The 23,798-nt window shown below is 42.8% G+C and overlaps 1 protein-coding gene across 5 annotated transcripts in view; it reads right to left on the bottom strand.

Moving 5' to 3' along the window:
* The window catches only part of epha7 (eph receptor A7), an 85,248-nt gene extending 83,870 nt beyond the window's left edge, over nucleotides 1-1,378 (bottom strand). For all 5 annotated transcript variants that reach the window (XM_079180768.1, XM_079180770.1, XM_079180771.1 and 2 more), the window contains exon 1: nucleotides 1,235-1,378. In XM_079180768.1, the coding sequence (XP_079036894.1) occupies nucleotides 1,235-1,331 (97 nt within the window). In that variant the 5' untranslated portion in view covers nucleotides 1,332-1,378. The remainder of the gene's footprint in view (nucleotides 1-1,234) is intronic.
* Between the last annotated feature and the right edge of the window lie 22,420 nt (nucleotides 1,379-23,798).

Below are 23,798 nucleotides of genomic sequence, written 5' to 3'. Positions count from 1 at the left end.
CCCGACGCACACACGGCAAATGCGCTTCAACTCAAGAACATGTTCAGCTAAAAAAGAAAAAACGGAGAGATTTGTCCAATCTGCCTGCTTAATGTTCCGGAAGCGTTCGGGAGAGCGCATAACGGCAGCCACGGCAGCTTTTATTTTTTCCCCCAAAACATGAAGTTGTTTTATTTAATATCAGCAGGCAGCTCCATTGTGAGAGGGGGCAGCAGCCAGGACGCATCACCGTTAAAAAAAGAATATATATATATATATATTTATATATATATACATACACATATACATATATATATATATATATATATATATATATATATATATATATATTTATCGTGCTCTGGTTGTATTGGTTGACTGGTATGGAGGTCTGCTAAAATCCCGCATTTTAAGCGCCGGGGATCTACAATTCATATCAGCCATAACGTCCACAACGCGCGCGGTTATAAACGCCGTAGTTCTGCTGGTGACACAAATCCATACCTGCCCTTGTGATTTTCTGTTGTTACGCACGACATAATTTCACTTAATTCTACCAGAATCGGAGCGACTAAAAGTGCCAATTTTTCAGCCATCTGGAGATATTTTAAACAGCCCCTCTTATTTCAGTGTTTTATAGCGCTTGACTCTGACGAGCTTGGAGCGTCTCGGTGCAGATTACGGCTCCGCATCAATCCGACGTGACCCCCCCCCCTGCAAACCACAGACAGTTAAGAGTCGAGGCCACTTTGTGGGGAAATAACCCTCCAGAAAACTGCGTCCAGACTATAGACAGCTCACTCACTTCCCGGGAAGCCATGTCTCGCTACGACGATCGATCGGCCAATATTAGTCTACCTAGTTTTGTTGTGATGGATTGATAATCTATAACGAGTTGCGCCGATAACGCTGGAGTAAAACAATAAAAAAGCCCCCGCGTCTATAATCCGTGTTCTACGGCGTTTCGTTGCCGTGCGTAAAAACACCGAGAGGTCGCTCGGGCAAAAAAAAAGAAGCCCCGGGAGCAGACGGCGCTGTCATCCCCGCACACCGGCCTCGTCTGACGGCGCTGGGTTTACAAAAAAAAAACCCACATCCAGCTATTTGTTATGTATGTTGGGTATTCAAAGAGGAACTATAACAACAACAAAAACAAAGAAGCCCACTGCTGAATTGTGGACACCTCTCCGCTCATTCCGGAGGTCTTTACCCAGCGCGATGGGATGAGAAGCGAGTCCAAACTTTCGGAACTTACCTTCCTTGGCGTTCTGTGCTTCTCCGCTGTCTACATGACAGCATAAATGAAGGCAAAAAAATGTAATCCACAGACACGGGGTAGACCTGGAGAGCATGGTGCAGCCGCGGGTTTCTTTTCTTTTTTTCTTCTTCTTTTAATGTAGACCGTAACTCTCTGTGCCACCGCCTCGCGTGCTTCCCATTGACGACACTGAAACCGGCTCTATGTACAACAATCCGCTGGTCCCCACTCAAATAGCGTCTGCCGCCGCTGGGAGGAGACTGTGGCTCCGGCGGTGTCTGTCAAGGAGACGGGCGGCGCGGTCCTCCAATCGGTGCGCGGAGACGGAAGCGGTCAGGGGAACTGGGGGCCAATGGGCGCCCGGAGGTAGACGGGTTTTTTCTCTCTTTTTTTGAGGGGGGGTTGCGTTCACAGCGGAAGAAATGTCACAACTTGGTTCAGATATTTTTGGTTTTCTTCGGGAAATGGGCAGGCTCTGGTACGGTTGTTCTCGACACACACACACACACACACACACACACACCAGAAGAGGATTATGGGTAGGTTGAAGTAGCTCCTCTGATGCACAATGAGCCCGACAGTGTTTAAAGTTTGTTGCATTTTCCTGTTGTCACCTTTTGATCGGTCTGTTTTCAAGACAAAAAAACTTTTACACAAACTTTTTTAGCATTAAAGGCATTTTCTCTTCTTTTTTTCGCATTTTCTTGTTTCTACAGACATATGACAAAAGTTCACCGCTTCTTGGCTTATTTGAGTTTTGCATTATTTTTAATGAGATATTTTCGACTTATTTCTTCCTGGCAGGTGAACTATGTAGAGTGGCCAGGAGGAGGAGGTAAGGTGCCAACCCGTCACAGGAGCAAACTAGAAGGGCATATCGGAGACCACAGACCTCCGCTGAGGCCTTATAGCCCAGTCTTCCATGATCTGCAAATCTGCAAGCGCAACCAGCATATATGTCTGGATGTATTTTTAACAGTTAACATGCAATAGCTAAAACAACCAAAACCCAACACCCTGACACAACTCCAAAGCAACACATGGACTTTTAAGTGAAGTCAGCCCACAAATGGTACCACTGGATGGGTGTAGGGTCTCAAACATAGCAGGTGGAAATAGATTGCGGAGAGACAAAATGACAATATTCAGAAAATAAAGCACAAATGTATCATTATAATTTCTTCGGAGACAATCGCGGCTTGCATCACTTTCTTTCAGGGGCTGTAGCGGGCTCAGTTTTAAAGCTATCAATGAGCTTTCAATATTTCTAAACTCAACATTCTGGGAATTGCAGACATTGTGTATAACTGTAAAGCTGAGACTTATGTGGATCCAATGCACCCAGTTGTATTTAATGTGTGCTTATGTTAGTCCCCATATTAGCCATTTCACAGTCAGAACACTTTTTGATTTAAAAAAATATATATTTAAAATTAGCATCCATTCAAAAATCCTTGAAAAATAGTTATTTTAGTAAATATTCAATAAAATATAAGTGTAAGTTCATAAACTGAATTTTATATTCAGTAGGCTATTCAATTTCATTATCCTAAACAATGCAATTTTCAGTGTTGACAGTTTAATAAATCAGACACTGATGATCTTTTTTTCAACCAAAAATGCTTTGCACTGGTTAGGGGGTACTTGGCTGAAGAAATATTTCACAGGGGGTACATCACTGAAGAAAGGTTGAGAACCACTGCTCTAGGGTAATCACAGCCTCATGAAACTTTACAACTACATAATACAGACGGAGGGCAACCGGAGGATGTATGGCTTCCCTGGGTATACGGACAATGAGGGGGTTTCTGAGCAGTTTCAAGAACAGAAGTGCTCGCCATCCAATCACCCAACCATCCATTTTCGCAGTTCACCCCATTCCGTTCAATCGGGCGGGCCCAAATTACTATAGATGGAGCCAACTTCCAAGTCTCTACAACCTTCAGAAAGACAATTATTCAACAATTACCTGTTTGTTACATTTTACGTGACTACACAAGCATGGGTTGAACTTTAAAATTGTAATAACTCTGCGTTGCTTGCTCCAAATGACCTGAAATTTGGTCTGCATGCTTGTCTTGTTTTCCTTTATTAATCCTGAAAGGGCCAAGTGCCTACGACCTATGTGGCATCTATTGTTGAACCGCTATCTCCCTCTACAAATCCCCTGATCCCCCAAAAGAAAATGAGTCTATTTTGGCCTCTTAGGGTGAAGCAGTTAAAAGAGTTTCCGACACCGTGTAAAAGTCTTTCCATTCAGCTCCCGGATTCTAATTTGTGACAGCGTCTTTAACGTTTGAGCCAAATGGCGAGACACTAAATGGTGTTTTTAATCTGTGGAAGGTCACCTTAAGTGAGGGAGAGTCCCACTGAGACGACAGCACCTGATTCATTATTGCTCTGCTGCTTGAGAGGCTTTCACCGAGAAGATGGAGGAACCGCCGGGGGTCTTAAATAACAAACAAAGGTAAACAACAACGATGGCAACAAATAAACACAATTATAAAGTCTAAAGTTAATTTCCAACTTTCGTGGATGACTTGAAATATCACTTAAAAATGAAAGCATAAAGCGGAGCTCATTATCCCTTTAACCATACAGCATTTGTTGCAGGTCACTAATTAATCTCCATTACCTCCCAACACGCAAAACAGCTGTAATTATGGCCACAAATATTGATTAATAAACTGTGTACATAAAAAATGGACAGAAGCAGACAAGGACTCCCTTCAAGGTTTATTTACCTCTGCTTTTCTGTATTTGTGTGTTTGTTTGGCCTGTTTATTATGCAAATTGCTGCTAATCCTTTTTGCCCTTGATACACAGCCGAGTCCTGCATTAAAGTGTACAACAAAAGATTGTTGAATTAATCTGGATTAATGTTACCTTTATCATCAACGGTCTGTGTGACACCATCATGAAACCAGCATCTGTCAACCTATTACAACTTGGGTCTTATCTTCGGCGTTTGTCCGTAGCTCCCTTGGTCTCCAATGTCCTCTGTAATGTTTCTGAGAATTTGGAGATGATTAAGGAGCCGGGTACACGATACACAATTACAAACCAAGTGCACAGGGTGATTCTTTGTCCGCCTTGAGGCCTTTACACACCGGGGATGTGACGAATAACCGTTACGAAAATACAAAGTACTTTCCTGTGAATTTTTGTCAGAGTTGCAACACCTGTTTATTCAAAGGTTCCCATAGATTTATGCAAATAGTGCGCCAACTGCAGGGTTCCTATTGACACCAAGTAGCATCTGGCCGTCTCTCTGAGCTAAGTTGTTGTATAACCTAAGCTGCTGGAAGCAATTTTATTGACTTTCCTTTTATTGACAAGCTCTGAGGGAATTGTAGTTCCCTCTGGTAAACTGTCACGCAGTGTATATAACCAGGTCTTGTATTGTGAAAGGAAAAAAAACAGAAGTAGTGGATCTGGTATGCGCAAGCCCCCAAGCTTTGAAGCAATTTTAAATAGTGGCCGAACCATGGTGTTACAGAGTCCGGATCATGTGACGCCATTGGTACTTTTTCCCATGGACTTAAATCGTCTGTAACTCAGCAGACCTATTGCGAACACTTAAATAGCACTTAATCAAATCATTAGGGTCAAAATGTGGTAAAATGCACTGACTGCAACCCTCATGAGTGTGTGTGTGTACATTTTGAATATGTCCGTCCCAAGCAACGTGATAAGCTAGTGCCTTTTTTCGTGGTGCAAAAGCTCAGAAAAATCAACCTCAATTGGAAAAAAGAAATGATGCAAAACACTCTGTGCTGGTATTGGTGGCCAGGAGATATAAAGGAGACTACAATTGAATTTAGTAGCATTGCTGTAATATACATATCTTGGGTCCACCAAAAGCAGCAATGCTGTTGACCATGTCACGAGTCCATGTTTCCAACACATTTCATGAACCTTTTCAGTTACTGACATATCCAAGTTACACAATCAATGGCTAATGTTTCTTGCCCCTTCTGAATTTGTTTGCAACGCTGTCACGTTCCTACATTTCATCAGTTTCCTTGTTGATAGCTCTAACTCCTTGACGACATTGGAAGCTGCCTGTTTCACATCGTTGTACCTGACCTGAACATGCTCTGTGTTGCCGTGGCGTCGTCTAATTAAAGCCTTCCTGCTATCCTCGTATGGAAGTGACACTAAGCATTTAGAGCCGTTATGCTCAGCACCGAGGGTAATGAAGCCGTCGTCGCCTTGCCTTGTTGCTGCCAAATTGATCGGCGAACAGTGGGGAAAGCGTAATTGTGCGACATGTCAAAGGTCGCTGCCGAAGCTGGGATACTTTTCGTGTCAGAGCCGGGGGGGGGGGGGGGCTTTTCAAGCTAATTTAGGTCCAACGGGAGCTCTGTCACACCGGGAAACAACGGGCGAGGGAGTGGCTGTAAGAAGACGCAGCTGTTGTTACTGCACACTGTGGACTGACACTCACCTAATGGACCGAGTGTTTTTAGGACTCCCAGCTGTGTAGACATCACTGACGACGGCAATGCAAGTGTATCGCCTTTTTTTTTCAGGGGGCTTTTTTTATTATGAAGAATACTTTTAACAAAAGACAAATTCGTCTCTTCGCCACCACCATGTTTCTTTATTTTGTGTATGATTAACCAGAGCTGGTTAATACAGCTCTGGTTAACAACCCAAAGGGGAAAAAAAGGGGACCGACCCTTTCCCTTTTTTTTGTTCTGGAGTAAATGGTTCTCATGATGTTTTGGCCAGCGGAGAATGTCGAAAATATCACCAACACTGGTGTCAAGTGGAACGTTTAAATGCCCCATGATGGTCCAAATGTTTTAATTCCCAAAATAAACTGTATATTGTATATTAATAAAAGGCCACACAGACAACCATTTACAATTTGTTTTCCCTTTCCAGAGAAATCTGTTAAACATTCACCCGGTGTCCTCATCAGCAGGCAGCACTTAACTCCTCGACCAGTGTTTCCTCCCCTCTAGGCTCGAATTACCCGTCTCAGACTGCTGCTGTGATGTGTAAAGAAGTTGGAGCTACTTATGTACACAGTTGTATCTTGTTCCCGTGCACCCTTCTCGGGCTGTGTCAGTAAGTGTCGTCCACAGCCGGTGGGGCTGATCCAGGCGTCCAGGAGGCAGGAGGGGGGGGGGCGCAGTCTGAAGTCTGCCTGTCAGCCCCCCCCCCACCCCCACCCCCACCCCACCCCCCGGAGGAAAACACCACCAGGAGCATTAATAGCGGCCATGAAGAGCAGCCCAGAGGCCTCTCGTCAAATGGCGGTTTCGGTTGTTGCAGGCAGGCAATTTGCTTCTTTTTATAGATCGGTAATATGGAAAGGGCGTCCCGGAGGAAATCTCAAGTGTTGAGAACTCAACTGGTATTGTTGTGGGGCAGCTCAAAGCCATTTGCACCTGACACCGTTTTTTGTTGATATAATCACATTCCTGCCGGAGTCGGTCTGCGGACTCCCGGTGAAGTTTTAGAACGCGAAGCACCGGAGAAAAGACTAATCACGCCACACAAAATTTCCCCTGTGTTTAAAACTCACATGTGCCTTGAGTCACAATTAGTAAAATGGGTTCCTCGGGAGACGAGGATGTACATCAGAAAGCCACGTTTCTCTGTGATCCAATTAGGAGATTCAAAGAGAGAAGTGTGTGGTTGTATTTGTTAAGCACATTTCTGTCTGGAATGTTGCTCTATTTTTTTTTAAAAAGTTATCCGGGCGGAGGTTTTTAGTGTGTTGCGTCTCCGTTAATGGGTCACAGGATGTGTGATATTGCAACTTCAGAGTGAAGCAGATTTCACAGTGAACTCATTTTTGCCGCAGCACAGAAGTAAAATATGTATTTTTGCTGTAATTACGGGAAGAACTGCGAGCCAGAATGAAAAATGAGACACAAACAGCACTAATGGAGCCTCAAATGACTCGACATTCTCGTCATTAATAAAACACAGCGGTACTAATTGTAGCCACAATGTATCCAAATTAAAGACAAAACCACATGTAAAGACAATCCTCTTAATGCCTGTTTGATATTGCCACGCAAAAGAGAGTCAACTGAAGTGCTAATTAATTGGCCTTGCGCTCATCAGACACTGCGGTTACAGTCCAACGTCACATTATTCCAGCGTCACGGCTCTCCGTTGGGCTCGTCAGCGGCCTACAATGGCGGGATTGTTGAAATCGTTGTTGACAAATGAAGATAGCCAGACGTCCACACTTATGTGTACCATGTGGTCGGCTTCACTCCACATCACTCGCGTGTGGCGACGCGAGTGATGTGGCTCTTCCGCCGGCACTTTGTCGTTTGTTTATTTAGGACTGATTGAAATGGCTCCCCTTCGGTCGAGACGTCTGAAAGCAAACGAGTGAAACGTGAGGTCGGGAGCTCCTGTTTTAATGCACGCGTGTCAGTGACATACCTCAGCTACAGAAAACGGCATCATTTGGGCTTGCGCATCGTGCGGGAAGTTGTCGCTGCACTCCACATTTGAGTGTATATTTTACCAGCCAAATCAAATTGTTCACAGGATAGTCAACCTTTCTTTCTTTATAATGCATTTAATGCTTGATATATGAGTTTACAGTTAATTACAATCCTTCCTTGGCATGGTGGACGTTGGTTTATGGCGTTTTGCCGGTCACCCTCGATATCTTCTTGCCTCCTCACGGTACATACTGTTCGTACGCCCTCGGGCGTTTCGGAGAATAATGCAACAAACAGCCCGTTTAGCATAAAAGCCTTTGCTCTTAGGTCTATTCACAAAGCTTAAGTTTCGTGCTCGGCTCAATCCCAGTCCCTGCTGAGCTCCGAGATCGATCAGTCTATTTTTCCCCGGACCCGCCCATTTCCTGTTTGCGAGTCTCTCTATTGGTGGAGTCATCAGACGCCTGGGGATAAAGTAGAAATAACTTGTACGTGTATTTCTCAATTCACGCCGCTCATGGCGTGTTTGCTTGTGCCCGGCCTTAGCTACGTTAGCTGTAGCCCATGTGGCTTTATGCTTCCATGAAGACGGAAAAATGCCATTGTGACATAACAAGGACATTTGAAATCGGGGCACTTTAAAATAACCTAAAATGTATTAGTTCATATAAAACTAAGAATAATGCCATTTACAGTGATGATTTGAGCTTCAATAAGCTGTTGACTTTGTCCACAATTTTCTGGTTAATTCAAACAAGTCGAGGCGCAACTGCAAACACAGTGTAGTGACGGGGTTGTACAGCTGCCCATTCAGCTGTAAATCTCGTTTTATGAAGTGATATAGGATTAACGAGGCTCCACGGGGCTCGTATGGCCCTGCTCAGGTACTAAGCACATCAGACTGTTACTGTATATCACCCCGACCCAAATGCAGTGTCGACTTACTTGACCGTCTCCTAGAAATGAACTTCCACGGCGCGGAGGGTTCCAGCGGCCTGAAAGAGAAGACGGTAGCCCCCCTCTCGAATCTGAAGGAGGATCGTCAGAAAAGGTGTTTTATTTCACTGTTTCTCCAGCTGCCCGCGCTGCAAATGCTGACAGCGTTCAGTTTAGGGCGATGTTCGGTCTCGTGTCTCCCACCGGGCAACGGCTGTCCGCCGCCCAGACGCAGCCTTCAGCCAGGCTGCCTGTCTGGCAATCAAGACCCCTGAGAAAAAGATGTTCTCTTTTTTTTCACGATTTCTCTTAATCAGCTGCTCTCACAGTGGGCTGACCGTTTTAACACGCAGAGGAAGCTGTTTGCCTCATTTTGCAACTGGAGAAAAGAAAAAGTTCATTTTAGTGCTCCGTTTAACAACATCCAACGGGCAAAGGCCATTTTTTGATTGAATGACTTTGTTGTGGTGAAGCACACAAATAATGGCAAGTATACTGATGTCCCTGGAAAAACCCAAAACATGCAGTAAAGTTCATGCCCTGTGTTCTCTAGACTCTGAAACATTAGCATATATTGCTGAGAGGCACACAAAAGTCCGAATATAATCAAAAATAGTTCTCCCTGCATATCTGGACATCCTGCCGAGCAGGGCAGTCTTTCCTTTAGTGGCAGTGTTATGGAGGTTTACTTTAAAATGTGCGTTTGCGATCATTTGCACACTGTTTGCAATGTAGGTGGAAATTGCTGACTAAAGAGTGTTTCTGGGCTGTGGTGAAGACAACCTAAATCAACTCCAGGCCAAGATGAACCAAGTCCAGTAAATAAGCAGCACAAATTTGAGCCATTTCACAAACAAAGCTGCAACTAAGATTTCTGTTATTAGCATATTATTTCCTATAGATTCACTCAGGAGAATCCGAGGTACGGTAGTGACAATATAGCAAAGTCAAATGTCTGATCTTCCTTCCAGTCCAGTAAGCAGTTTTGCAAATTGCAGCAACCTCGCCTCACTTAGGATCACCTTTGGCGGATGGCGCATGTCAGAGCAGATGTCTAAGTAAATGAGTATGTTGAGCAAATAGATTGTTTTCACTACATTTGGTTAAGTGAGGATGAACGCAATGCCCCATTGCCTTCAGAAATTCAGCAAAATGAGTCCTTTTTTTGTGAATTTCCTTTGGTTGATGGGATGTTTAAATATTTATTTCTTTAATTTAACCGGTTACTGTCAAATTTGGTGAATCTGACTTCCGAGAGATTAAGGACAAAAATAAGTAAATGTCCTCGCATGATGCCCAATGACTTCATCACACCCCTACATTTAAAACGACATGTGGCCATCAACTGTAAAAAGAAAAAAAAAAGAACTAATATAATTATAATAATATAATAGTTCATATTCCTTTCAACCCCTTTTTGATAAAACTAACCAGTTCTCTCTCCCAACCCGTCAAATACGAGTCTTGGTCAGTGCCCCTTGGCGTCTGATACCGATGCACCGTGGCAACCTTTAGCATCTGAATAAGACACGACTTTAACTAAATATAAACCCTGCAGCGTCGGTATTAGACGGTATCAGTGCAACTGACGTAGTTTAAAGTCCAACAAACAGAGAACTTTCAGCCAAGATGCTGTATGCATGTAATGAGCAGGAATTAACGAGTGTTGCTGGCTTTCATAGGAAAACCTACGAAAAACAAGAAGTCACTTTTTGTAAGATATCATATGAACCGATGTGAAGATACTTTGGTGGAAAAAAACAAGAATAAAACAAGGATGGTTGTACGCATGAGACCAGGCTTAAGCACTACAGCCCTGCAATCTTATCGCATACATTTAGCCTAAAAGTAAAAAAATATCTCCATCCTCCTGACGAGTCGAAGAAAACATGTAGTAATCCTCAGCAGGTCTCAGTTAGGCCCACAGCTCTGCAGCAGCGATGCTGCAGCCTTGGGTGAGTCTCGCTATCATTATAACATCAATCGCCTCCCTTAAACTCCTTCCTCATCACCACTCGCTTCGGCTGCAGTACATCAGCACTGACTGAGGTGGAATACGAGAGCAGGTAGTCATCCTTTAACACCAGCCCCAGCCCGCTCGTGTGTGTATATATTAATGAGATGCCACTGGCTAGCTCCAAACTTTCCGACTCGTCTCTGTCATTAAAACACCCCGTGTGCACTTTTGACTCCAGATTCCGTTCTCTTTGCCCTTTAGGGGAAACAAAAGGGATTATGTAAGATTCATAGGGATCGGCCCCACATCTGGCCCCAGACCCTTTTTTATCTTCTGATTCAGATCAGTATTGGTCGGAGGAGGATGAGGAGGAGGAGGAGGGAGCTGGGAGGAAACGTTAAGTGGATCATATCTTTGAAGCATAAAATGGACAGCATTCATACACAGTTCTGACTGTACGGGGAATGAGATTGTGTGTCACTTTCTGCCTCTTCTACATTCATATTCATCACACTAAATGTTACAATTAGGTACTTTAACTGCTTATGAAACAGCCTCAATGAAATAAATAGTGATGCCTCTATATGACTAACAAAAGACCAAAAAAAAGACTAAACCTGACAACCTCGCTCACTGACATCACAGATACCGGTGTCCTCCATTTTTTCTTATGAATGAGTCAAATCAAATTTCATCTTATTACTGTAATCGCTGGTTATTTTGCAGATGTATACAAGATATTGTTGGCATAAATAAGCTGGTGCATGTTTTAATTAAACTGCCAAACATTATATGAAATATTGAAATGTTAGTTTTAGATTTAAGTATTTAGTAGTATTAAGTTTATTTTATTATTATACTTAACAATACACGTTACAATATACCAACATTTACAGGACCTTGTTATTTAGTTTTCTAGGTGTGCTCATGTCTCCCATGAAAATGAGATCTCACTCTTAATGGGATTTGCCTTTTTAAAGCTACTACAAGTAACTTTAATTCAGTGTGGATTTTGCCGGTCCCTGTGGACAAAAGCGGAAGTGTTTCTGAGCGTCACATTCCTTTTAGAAAACTTCTCATTTTAGTGCAGCAGAGATTGTTTCATAACCAGTTTTAAGTTCCTCAAAGTAACATTAAAAGTGAGGAAAACCATTATTTGCAGCAAAACATTTGCTGACTTTGAGCTGTGGTGATCACTTTCTGATACAGCGACCGCTCTGCATGAATTCCTTCCGACAGATATGTAAGATGTGCCCTTAAGCCTCTTTCACAGTTATAGCTTGGATTGACCACGCTGACCTTTTGAGACGCCCCACTGCAAACAAACATCCGGCGCCACCAGTACCGTTTTCATTAAAATGTAGAGGATGCTGTTGTAATTTAGCCCTTGACTATGTTTACATCGGCATTAATATGCCGGCGGCATACTTTGATGCAGCGAGAGGTCACTGTTGCGTGCCCACTTCCCAGAGCGGCTGAATTAGCATGCGGAAATATGCCACTTGTTAACTTGGGTGACTTTGGGATCTGTGTGGCTGTCAGAACCAAAGAGGCACGACTTTTGTTTGTTGTTCTGCGATGTAGATAAAAAGAGGGGGGAGTCACACTGAAAGATACTATGAAGAGTGAATTTGAGCTAAAGTTTGTCTGTTTGGTTTCAAAAACAGTATGAGATGCTGTTCAAAAATGGAAAAGGCATTGATAAAGATAATGAAATAGCACAGTCTGTGGCAACATAACAATGCCTTAAGATTAATTAGATTTTATTGATATTGTGCAAATAACATTTTCTTTATTTTACTTTAACCTGCTTTAAAAAGGTGATGACTTTTCTATTTCTTTTTTTCCTATCGCAACTATATCGTCGCATTATGCCGGAGCCACGTTGGAATAAACTGCTTTACAAATGTACTTTATTTACATTTACAACTGGTAGCGACAGATTCCCAGAGTGAAGAAATGAGCAAGGAGTGGGTGAGAGACAGAACCCCCAATGGTCAAGAGAAGAAGAAAGAGCCAAGAAAAGGATCCAAAAAACTTTCCTCTCTCTTTGCAGAGAGAGGAAAGTTTAATACGCAATCAAGCACAAATGAAGGATTGCAAGGAGATTAAACAGAGATGCAGACAATTAGGGAAGCAATACATGAGGAAGTGAGAGTGGATGTTATATGCAGTCAATAAAATAATATGGAAGAAAAGATAAATTAACATATACAAATATTTAAACAATTATTTTTCAAATCATAAACAAACGGCGAAAAGAGACATTTTTAGATGAATAAGTGAGCAGTGTAAAACCTTTGCAGCCCCTCTTTTTAATGTGTCTGATAGAAGGTGAGGATTGAAACGGCACATTGGTGATTATGTGAAATCTTTCTGCGTTCCCGCTAAACCGAGAACTGTTCATCTTCCAGGGTCTGCAGCTGTGTCGCCCACTCCCCCTGAAAAAAAAAGAAAAGCCAGCCGACATGTTTTATTACTTCCCTATAGTAAATCCATATGGATTTGCACCTTTCAATCCATTACAGCTCGCTGTCACCAAACATATCCGGTGTGAAATAGTGTGAAGCCCATCACCTTCCATGTTTCCTGCATAAATCCCACCACTATGCATATAAGCGTTTCCAAGAGGAGCCAGTAATGGGTTTATTAAAGGCTGCTATGGGATGTCGTGTAGGGAGAGGCTAAGTCATCACCGCAACAAGATTTATTCATTTTCTTTCACAATGAGAAATATGCTTCCTTGAAATTTGTTTCCTGACCAGCATAGATAAGTGAAGTTAAACTAGAATGAATCCACCAGCTTCATGTGTTATCGATCGGTTGTCAGCCGTTGGCATCTATTCACACGGTTGATCGCCGATACGAAAACAAGAAGACGACGCCAACCTCTAGTGGCCGTAGTAGTTATGACGGGAGCTAAGGAGGAAGTCAGGTAATGTGTATGTAAGTGTAAAGAGCGGCAAAGTCCGTAGGTTGCGGTGGTAGAGGGCAATGGGGTCAAACAACCACAGGAGCGTCACCCATGAGACTGCTGTCGTGTGCCATGTGAAACAAAAACTCAACGTTGACTTATTTTTCTCAACTTTTGCTCAATAACTTACGTAACTCATCAACGCTAAGTTAGTTAGTCCTCAGAGGTGAGTTTTAGCGTCCAAGTTGGAATTCTTCACCACTTTTTTCCCCAGTTTGTGGAACCTGGATGACATTGATTGACATTTTACGCGTTGGAAGATCCAATCATCACTGAAGCGTACAGACAGACAGCCAAGAAAACAAATGAAATTGTCAAATTTGTCAGAGTGACATTTAGGTGTGTTGATTGATTCACAATGTCAGGCCTAGTTTTGAGGAACATTTAAGAAAACATTCCACCTTAAAAGTTGCCGCCAGCGGCCGGTAGTCTTTGAGCGGCGCAATTGATTTTTCAGTCAATAGCTCGCTAACTGCTTCATTTGCTCTGCACAAGTATGTAAATGAAATCATTCAAAGCACAAACTGGTTGAAAACGATTACATATTTAGTCTATGCCAATGGGAATGACGCCAGGTGTGAACTGACGCACTTAGAGCTGTCCACTTGTAATCAGTTCTTGGATCATGAATGCATTAAATACCGCGGCTTGGTCATTGCTCATCGGCGTCTGACACCGACATCCAGCGAGAAATTACTGGCAGTGTAACTGAGCAGGATAACATTCCGAGTGAAGACGGTTGTTTCATTTGAAAAGACGATTTAATGACTGTACTTTTGGCACGCACATCCCTGACAGGTCCAAAACGGACTCTAGAGGGGTATGTAGAGCGACATAGTTTGAAGCCACTGACCACACTGCGTTATTTGACACGTTGTGAGAATGTGTCGATGTCGAACACAGATATGGTCCGAAAGTGGCTTTGTTGCCTAAACCCTAACTTCCTGTGAAGACAGATATTTATTTTGGAAGACACTGCACACGTGACGAGCGTATATAGAGACGCCAGACCTGACGCGTCCAAAGCTGACGCTAGAGAGGAATGTAGAGAGCCATAGTTTGAAGTGTAGGGACACTGACCAAGCTGCCGTATTTGATGCATTGGTGTGAGAATGTGTTGTAAAGCCAGGTGTGTGTGTTTGTGTTTGTGTGTGTGTGTTCATGGTAGGCCTGTTTTTGACTTGAGATCAGACATACACAGTTTTGTCTTATTTCAAAGAAGGACCTGAGGGGGGAAGACAACGTGGAATCAAAAGATAGAAGCAATAAAAAAGTGACAGTATGATTTGTGGCTGAGAGGATGAATACGAGGACGTAGATGCGAGACACAGGAGGAGATAAAGACACCGATACGGTTTATGATCCAGGAGATGCTCGGGAAAAAGGCAGAGAAAGCTTGACCACGGTCGGGATCGACAAGACAGGTCGCATCACGAGAATTGGAAAAAGCCATACTTCATACAATGCTATCAGATAATTAAATCTCTAAACAATTGTGCCAGATATCGTCTTACATGTCGGATTCCACATTTGAAATCGAAAACTGACGCTTTATTTCCATTTCCGTATCGCAACATCGGAGGACAATAAAGAACAAGAGAAAGCACTTATTCCACATTTCAAGCGCTTTGCTTAATAATAGCCTCCATATAACAAAGGGAGTGTGAAAAACGCACTTTATGGGGCTGGAGCCGTTGTAAAGTTATATTTGCCGTTAAATTGAAACCCTGTTCCCTTGACATAATAGATAAGGCATCGGAAAACCATAATAAGTCATTTTAACAGCTCATCAACTTTGCAGTCGCCGCTGGGGCGCGCGCACTGCTCGACACTTTCGTGGCTCGGGGGTTAATGTTGGACCTGTCAAATCTGCCGAATTGGAGTGACGTCCCGTGACAGCTATCAAAACACATTGTCTCAGAAGCATCTCTCTCTCCTCACGCAGGTTTATGAAGATGAGGGGCGGTAGAAAGAAAAATAGCTGTTCTTTTTTTTTTTAATGCGCCTTCTTTTCCCTGTGGTGGTTTTGCACAATAATTGTTTTTCCACACCCTCGGGCTAGTCATCAGCGTAGCTGCCACATCACCACATGATATTCATGATAATCCCATTAGTCCCTCCGCTGCCAAGACCCAAAACTTTAGTGCAGAACGCGATGCAGTGGATACAGTGGTTTTTAAATGTGTTGATTGCCTCTTCGCTTCCTTGTCAGGCCTTGGTGATCTTTCTAGATTTACAGCTTGTTTCTCCTGCATCTGATGACTTCAGGCAACAGTGGAGCGAGCTGGAATCCAAGCGCTGCACAGGCACGCCGATTAGAGCTTTGCTCCTCCTCCCTCTGTGGTGAAGACATGCTTTCAAAATGCATGCGTACATGGCCCTCAGTGGGCAAACGGAGCTGCCCGCTGTGCCTTCATATACACAGCGAAGAGACTGTTTCCCCTCTGTACAGTTTATGGCAGAGGAAATGTGCCTCCACAAATATACAGCTAATTGAGATACGAGTGGAAACACTGCTGTGGTTCATTAATACAGGAGCACAAGTGCCAGCACTGACCGCTGCTGGAGGGAATGTTTTACTTTGTAATAAAGAAAGGCAGATTGTCTTTACATCAAATGCATTTTTGCTTTCAACTAAGAATGACAAAATTACATTAATCCAGGCGTCTTTTTAATTTGAATACATTTCTCATCCTGCTTGTTGAGCGAACACAATATACAATATGTCCAGTTTGCTCATATTTCTTAAATGATTATATTATTATACCAAATGGCCTTCTTGTTTTCTAATTGGCACAAATACACTGACATGATGTGTGATAAAAGGTAACTTTGTAACAGTTAATTTGGAGGAAATGTGTATAAAGTGGTACACAAGACATCTACAATATTTCCATTGTATACAACGGTGCAGCCATTTAAAACGTGTCTAGGGTTTTTCACTCAGTGTAAACATCACGGTGCGTCAAACATAGTAGGTTTGTCTTTTATTTTTCTTGATACTGTTCTTAAAACATCTATTTTTAAAGGAGAAAAGATTTTAAAGGGGACATACAATGCTCATTTTCAGATTCCTACTTGTATTCTGGGTTTCTGTTAGAACATGTTAACATGCTTTCATTTTCAAAAAACACATTATTTTTCTCACACTGTCTGTCTGAATATACCCGTATCCACCCTCTGCTTGAAACGCTCCGTTTTAGCGCCTGTCTCTTTAAGACCCCCTGCCGAAAAAACCCAGTCTGATCTGATTGGCATTAGAAAACTATGGTGAACCTTTGCAAAGGTAGTTCTCAAGATGTGGTATATTCTAATGAGCCTGCATATGACATAAGAAGAGTAGCATATTCTAAACGGCTTTTTAAAGCACATGTTTTCTGATCCAGGCAGGTATGATATGTCCCCTTTAAGTCCAAAGCAAGATGGCAGTGGAAGACTTGAGTTGTAAGGCACGTGAATGGAAGATTAACCAGTATGGTCTGTGTGATCATTGCAAAGAGCCTTCCTCTATGAAACTTTCCTGAATACATAAACATCAAAATGGTCCTTATGCAAATAAGCCATGTTCCATGTTTAGCATTTCATCGTGTATAATGCTTCAATTGTATGTGTTAGATGTTACCAACAGTATCTTCTTCTTCACCACAATCGTTTATTTCATGTAATCCCGGCGTCGTGAATGCTTTCATCAGAATTTCCCCTCAAACCAAACCTGTTGTTTCCGTCGTCTTCTCTCCCTGTCCTGGTTGTTGTCTTCGTTTCCCGTCTTTCACACCCTGACAGATATCTCTCTCAGCATTCTTTCCTTTCATGACCTGTCACCGACACTCAAGCATGAAAAGTGCGAGCTGTGAGAGTGGGCGCGTAAACTTTTTTTGTGCGTCCCACCCACAGAATTTCCACACATAGATGAGTCTCCATCCTCTCTCTTGTCATTCATTGCAACTCATAATCACTTGTTTAGAATACCACATATCCCATGCAGACATCTGTCACATGCAATCGCTCATCCTTTTGATGTCTCGCAGTACTAAGCAGTTCAGACATCCCATCAGGTTCCTGTCAACTTTATTTTTACCTGCAGTTTGTCATCGCAAGAATAGGAGCACATGCTCGGTAGATGCTGTAGCTTCCCAACTTTCCCATTGGATTTGATTGGATCCTGGCAAAATACCAAGAATCAAGTCATCTGCAGAGGTAGTGTTCAAATGTAGGTATATGGCATTTTACAGGGAAGTCATTGACTTTCATATCCTTTTTCCACCAAAATTAGCATGTACATGGACGCCTTTCCACCAATTGTTTTTGATTGTTGGAACAGTGGAAAGACCAACAAAGATGTGTTTTACAACAATCAACTAGGTACATTTACTGTTTCTGGCAATGGAGTCTTGACTCGAGGAGAGTGTAGTAATGGTGTATTTTGGTACGTTAATGAATTAGAATATTTTTCCAAATACCTGTTGTTGATTTTTTTATTATATATTCACTTCAACGTACTGTACGTCACATAGCGTTGTGCCAGAAAAGGGCTGAAATGAGCCCGTCCACCCACACGTCATGTTTCCATCACTGACAATCGGCGCTGGAGCCGATAAATACCCATGAATACTGGAGAGTCATTTGTCCTGGGAATAAATGCTGATGGTAACCTTTCCCACTGAAGGCAAAAGATGTAGGGTGGTGGTGTTTTTTGTCCAGTGGGAAAGAGGCAGGCAGTCAAGAAGGGCAGGGACTAAAATCTCCATAAAGAGGCACTGGTGAAATGCCCTGGGGGCTCACTGTCTGGCCTGTAAGTACAAATTCAGTGTCAGACATTTGTGGCTCTATTTCCCATTTCCCTTTATGTCTCTATGCACTGTGAACTTTCTAATAAAGCACAAATGTCATAAAAATCATCTTTCAAAGGGCTTTGCTTCAGAGGTCATGGAGATATGATGCTTCCCTTGGAAGAAATTAGGACGACTTTTACATGAAACAAGGATGGTGACGGTGGTTGTTCAGTAGGTCTGTCCATTAGCAACAATCTCAACAACTACAGGCCAGATTGCTCTGGAATCTGATATGTCTTTTTTTAATGGTCCCCAGAGGACTATCCTTGCTGATGTCGGTGACCCTCCATGACCTTTTCTACAGCATCACTATCGGGCAAAAATTTTAAAGTCTAATCGGCAGATCGAAATGACATTACTGTCCACATTAATGCTCCCCAGAGAATGAGCCCAGCAGGTTTTACCTCGGTGGGATAAACCCTTTGACTTCAATGACCCCATGGCATTTCCATCATCAACCTTCATAAATCTCCATGAACATTTTAATCATCAGGATGCTCATTCTTTCCACTTGACAAGATATCTTGACATCTGAACAACAAATGAAATAGGTCGCGAGTCAGTGTCTTCCACATTGATTAATTTGACACAAGTAATTAATATTAGTGATTTGATGCCTCGTTTAACACGTGTCAGTAGACAACGACACAGAACCAGCAGTATTATCGGGAAAGGTTGCTAATTAGGCAACATTTATGGATATTACAGACACCGTCCTGAAGTTCAAGCCAGGTGTGAACAGAGACATTTTCTGCTGCTTCAGTCCAAAAAAAAGCCACCCACAACACGCCCACATACAAGTGCATATACTCGACAATCCACACTGGATTCATATGTTGCATGCAATTTGGAAGGGACAGCTCTGACTTTGGCAACAAAATCAAGCCAGACTGGTTTTCTTGGATGTTTTCCACTTCCTGTTAAACCATTTTTTCTTTAATGAAGTGTTCTGTGCTTATTATAGCTCAGGATAAAGGATCTTATGCAGGATGAAGGACGTCAATATGCTCAATATTTGTGGAACTATTAAGTATATGGCAACAGCCAAGCGTTGAATGACAAGATATGACTGGGAAGCAGACAGTGAAGCGAACATGCAAATGCCACTTATCACTTGCCTCTTTTTAGAAATAACGAAAAAACAAACATTCCATGATTACATGTTAATACATAATGCATTGCTTGTATGCTATAATGAGTGTACAGCATGCTGAATGTCACATTTAAAAAAATAATCAGTGGTTACTATTGCCATTCATAACCACTAGCGTATGGTTGCTGCTTGATATAAGACGGCACAAAGATAATTCTAAATCAGTGGCAAAATCACATTTCTTTTATTGCTCACTGCTGGAACAAATCATCATTTTACCCATAGTTGGATCCTTTTGCAGATGGGTTTGGAATTAATAAGTGCTCCAGAATATGTAAATTCACGTCGTTCAATCAGGAATTCCCTGCTCTTCATACACTTGTGAATGCATTACTTAGACTTATTATTACACCCCACTCTGTTAGAAATGATGGAATCTGGTCTCTGGTTGTGGTTTTTAAAGCTCGCACACTGTGTTCATGTGTTCTGTGAGAATAAGCCTTCTACCCAAAGCTATTCCTTTTGTTTGTTTTGGGCTGCTGCAGTTTCCACCAATTTTGATAGGATGTTGCGTTTTAGCCCCATGCCTTCCAGACGAGTTAGCAAGCTTTAAACATTGAATTAAAACTGCTGCCAGCATCAATATGTCTGATTGTTGCATGTTCAAATGTCAGAATCGATATCCCAACAGCGAACTCAAGTTCTACAGCATTCGGGCATCATCCATATGGCTGCAAGCTATTAAATGTGTTGACTGATCAAAAAATGCTTTTGTTTGTATCACACGTTTTAAAACTCGGAGTTAACTCTAATTCAGGGTGTTTGACGTTCTGTTCATCAGCAAAGATAACGTAGGATCCAGGACGTATGTCACGATTGCTTCCAAGCTGGAGGGTCCATGGAACTTGGCTGCCCGAAGGACCAGAGCTGTTTATGGACCATTTATCACAGGCCTGCTGCATGGTGGGTAGGGGAGGGGCTCAGTACTCTCAGGACAACCCGCCGCCCCCCTGAGTTCTCCCGGCAGGTAGAAATGGACACACTAACAGCCGCAGCTCTGTCCACCTGTGGCTCAAATCCATCGCCCACTTATTTCTTTGCTCCCCCGAGAGGAGGTTTTCTACATGCACTTGAGTGTGTGCGTTTTTAAATAACTGTACTCAGCGGTGCATGGCACAACCTGTCATCATGAGCCATGCCCTGTTTATGTCCTAGATCTGAGTAATGCGGAAACACATGACGAAAGGTGTGAAACTGCAGAAGGGGCTGACTTCGTATTTGACTCCAGTCTGGACCTGCATTCTGACTTTACAGCGGATGATACATTAAGGATGCGTCTCCTCAGTGAAATCCCTTCCTGACTCACTATGCTCTGACTCAAATCCATCCGTAATTATATGGCTGAGTGTACAGAATGTAGCAGGAAAGTGAAGGTGTTTTCTTTTATTTATTTGGCTGAAGTATGTGACTCACCGGCTGTGTAAGTACAGCAGATCCTGAACAGCTGCGACGAGGCACGCTTCATGGATAGACGACGACGTATCTGCGCAAAAACAAGTATTGACATGTTTGCAGAGGTATTAACACATCGCATCTCTTCCACTGCCGCAAGGTGGCTACAACACACTGTAGTTAACACCAGTCTCACGTGGAAAACCTTGTATCTGAATACCTTTTGATTTATTTAACTGTAGTTTAAACAATATACACCAAAACAAAAAACTCACATTTGGTAAAGCCAATGTTTCATTCCATAACCAATGATTGATGACATATTGTCGCTATTGAAAAAAATAAATAAATAAATAAATTCTATGACTGGCTTTTAATATTGATTATGTGAGAGTACTTTAAAACTACTTCACTGCATAGGATTATGTCTGAGGCTGATTTAGCATTTTAACAATTATTGTGTATCATCTCACAGATTTTTATCACCCCAAATTAAAAGGAACAGCCAGCCAATCAATCTGTATTTAAATGCTCAAAAGTGCATGAAAAAAATAGCACTTAATCTGTCTGAGTAGGCAATGATTGCTTCATTATACACACTGCTGTCAATGATGTTGAAACCATGCAGCAGCAGAAGACCCGTGATGTTTGCCAGCCCACTCCTCAACATTGGAGTCTCTCTTTGTTCCATTAATCCACACTCCAACAAAAATAAAATAATGCTGCTAATCAGGTTGAAATAAACATGATCAAATAAGTGGAAGGGTGTGTGGAGGAGACATTATAATAATGAGCAAGGCACTTGGGAGTTACCGTAAATCAGCCGCTGTTCTTCCCTTATCCTAATTTATGCACTTCAGAGGCCCCGGCGACGTCTGCTGGCTGGACCAGGCGCTCCGGTCTGAACTCCCATTGGTCACATGGCACTTATCTCAAAGAGGATTATCATTAACCTCTGCGTACTGGACAAATTCCCCGCCCGGCTCCCTCGTTCTCTCCACCTAATTATCCCCAAGTTTAATTGGCTAAATAAATCACTGCTTTGCCGTTAACAACTGTGGTGCGGCGTGGCGTGCCTTGGACCAAATAAGCAAATAAGGATATCGACTCCCGAGGTCATCGGGACGTATTGGAGAAACAGCAGCGCTAGCTGAGTTAGGATACTGTAGTTTTGTATCGTTCCAGCTGCCTATGAATCCCAAGCACCTTGAGTGCTGAGGTGATTGTGCCAGTGGAGAATTCACTTCACTGAGGGTACAGTGCTGATATGTCGTTAATGGACCTGTAGTGCTGTGATAGGGTTTTAAAGATTAATCTGGGTCCCTATTTGCCGTTCCAGTAGCAGCAACTCTTTCACATTTCCCACAGTTTAACACAGGTGATAATCCAACTGGGCACATACCAGTTCCCCTCATCTTGCTGTTATCCCCGCTGCTTATTTCCCCGTTTGTATGCAATGTCAGTTTGGGTAGCTGTTTGCCAACCCAACAGCTGTCAGCCACTGGACAGGGGCCAACGCATCGTTATTAATTATTTGTATTATCACTGTCCTCATTATTGGCACTATTACCATCACTATCAACCCATTCATAAGCAATATCCCTATATTACATCCATATTTGCATTATTATTAAATAGCTAACGGCCTTTTGAAATTGAAAAAGCAGAGTGAAGACGGGAAGAAAAGAGGAGAAACAAATGTATACAAAGGATTACTCTGAATTGATGTGAACATATCATAGCTCTGCTGAGAGAGCTCTTGGATCCTGCGGATGTAACAGGGGTGAGAAATGCGAGTCTGTTAGAACTCCGTCGCGCACTGAGCACACATCAAGCGGGTAAACACGTTGTCAAGCATGAACCGGAAATTCCAAGGGCAAGATTGGAGGCACGAATCTCGTCTCATTTCTCCGCCGCAGTAGTTTAAGCGTCGTGAATGGCCCGCGCCCGGGCGGATCAGCCGATTGTGTCAGACGCAACCCCGCGGTGCGTCTCTCTGAAATACCTTTCTAGATCTGTCACAGATGGAACCTGTGTTTAATAAAGGCAGTGTGCTGTCAGCTCATAACCAGAAAGAGGTTGTCACACCATAACGGCTTATCCAGGGGGGATTTTCCTGCTTCCATGCATCTGCTTAAGATTCCCTTCAAGATGGGACTCTTTTTTTTCTCTGTCTCTTTGTGAGTCAGGAAGTCCAATGCTTAAGCGAGCAGCAGGGGTCCTGTTCTGTGTGGGAGTATATGTTAGGGAGTAAATTGCTTTGACGCATACTTTACCAACTATGTCTTTGTGATGGAAACCAATGAATAAAAATCAGAAGCTATTTGCTGTCCAGAAGTGAACGGTGAAGGACAGAAGAGGCTCTTTTAATCCATGTAATGGGTTATTGACTTTGACCCCAGGGGGAATATGTTTGCAGACATGGGATGAGACCTTTTTGTACTTACAGTAGAGTTCCGTTAATAGCACAATCCGAAGGGATCAACAGCTCTATTTCCTCAACATTACTCACATTTGGAGCTCCTTAGTAGCCAAGTGGTTACGTCGAAACGCCACAGAACCGCAACATCTCAGGTTGGATTCTGTCGGTCAGTCCTGCAAAATTTCCAGCGGAAATGTTGCATGTAAACAGATTCACGTACCATGGCCTAACTCATCAGCTGTTGTGGACACTTGTGGCAGGCATCATTGGTCTCAGCAGAGACCTCATTTGTCGATGGTGTGGGTTAGCCCCGCCCCCTATATATGTACACTACACACCTCCTTGATAACTCATGGATCATGTGTACAGGCGCAGATGCATAAGTGAACGTGGTCGCTGCCATTGCAAATTCGCACTTGTTAATGAACATATTGGGAAAGTTGCAAACTTCTCAGACTGATTGTATCACAATA

This window comes from Pholis gunnellus (assembly GCF_910591455.1).
Source record: "Pholis gunnellus genome assembly, chromosome: 19".
Taxonomy (NCBI): Eukaryota; Metazoa; Chordata; class Actinopteri; order Perciformes; family Pholidae; genus Pholis; species Pholis gunnellus.
The sequence above is the reverse complement of the archived record's forward strand: the minus strand, read 5'-3'. Positions and strand labels throughout refer to the sequence as shown.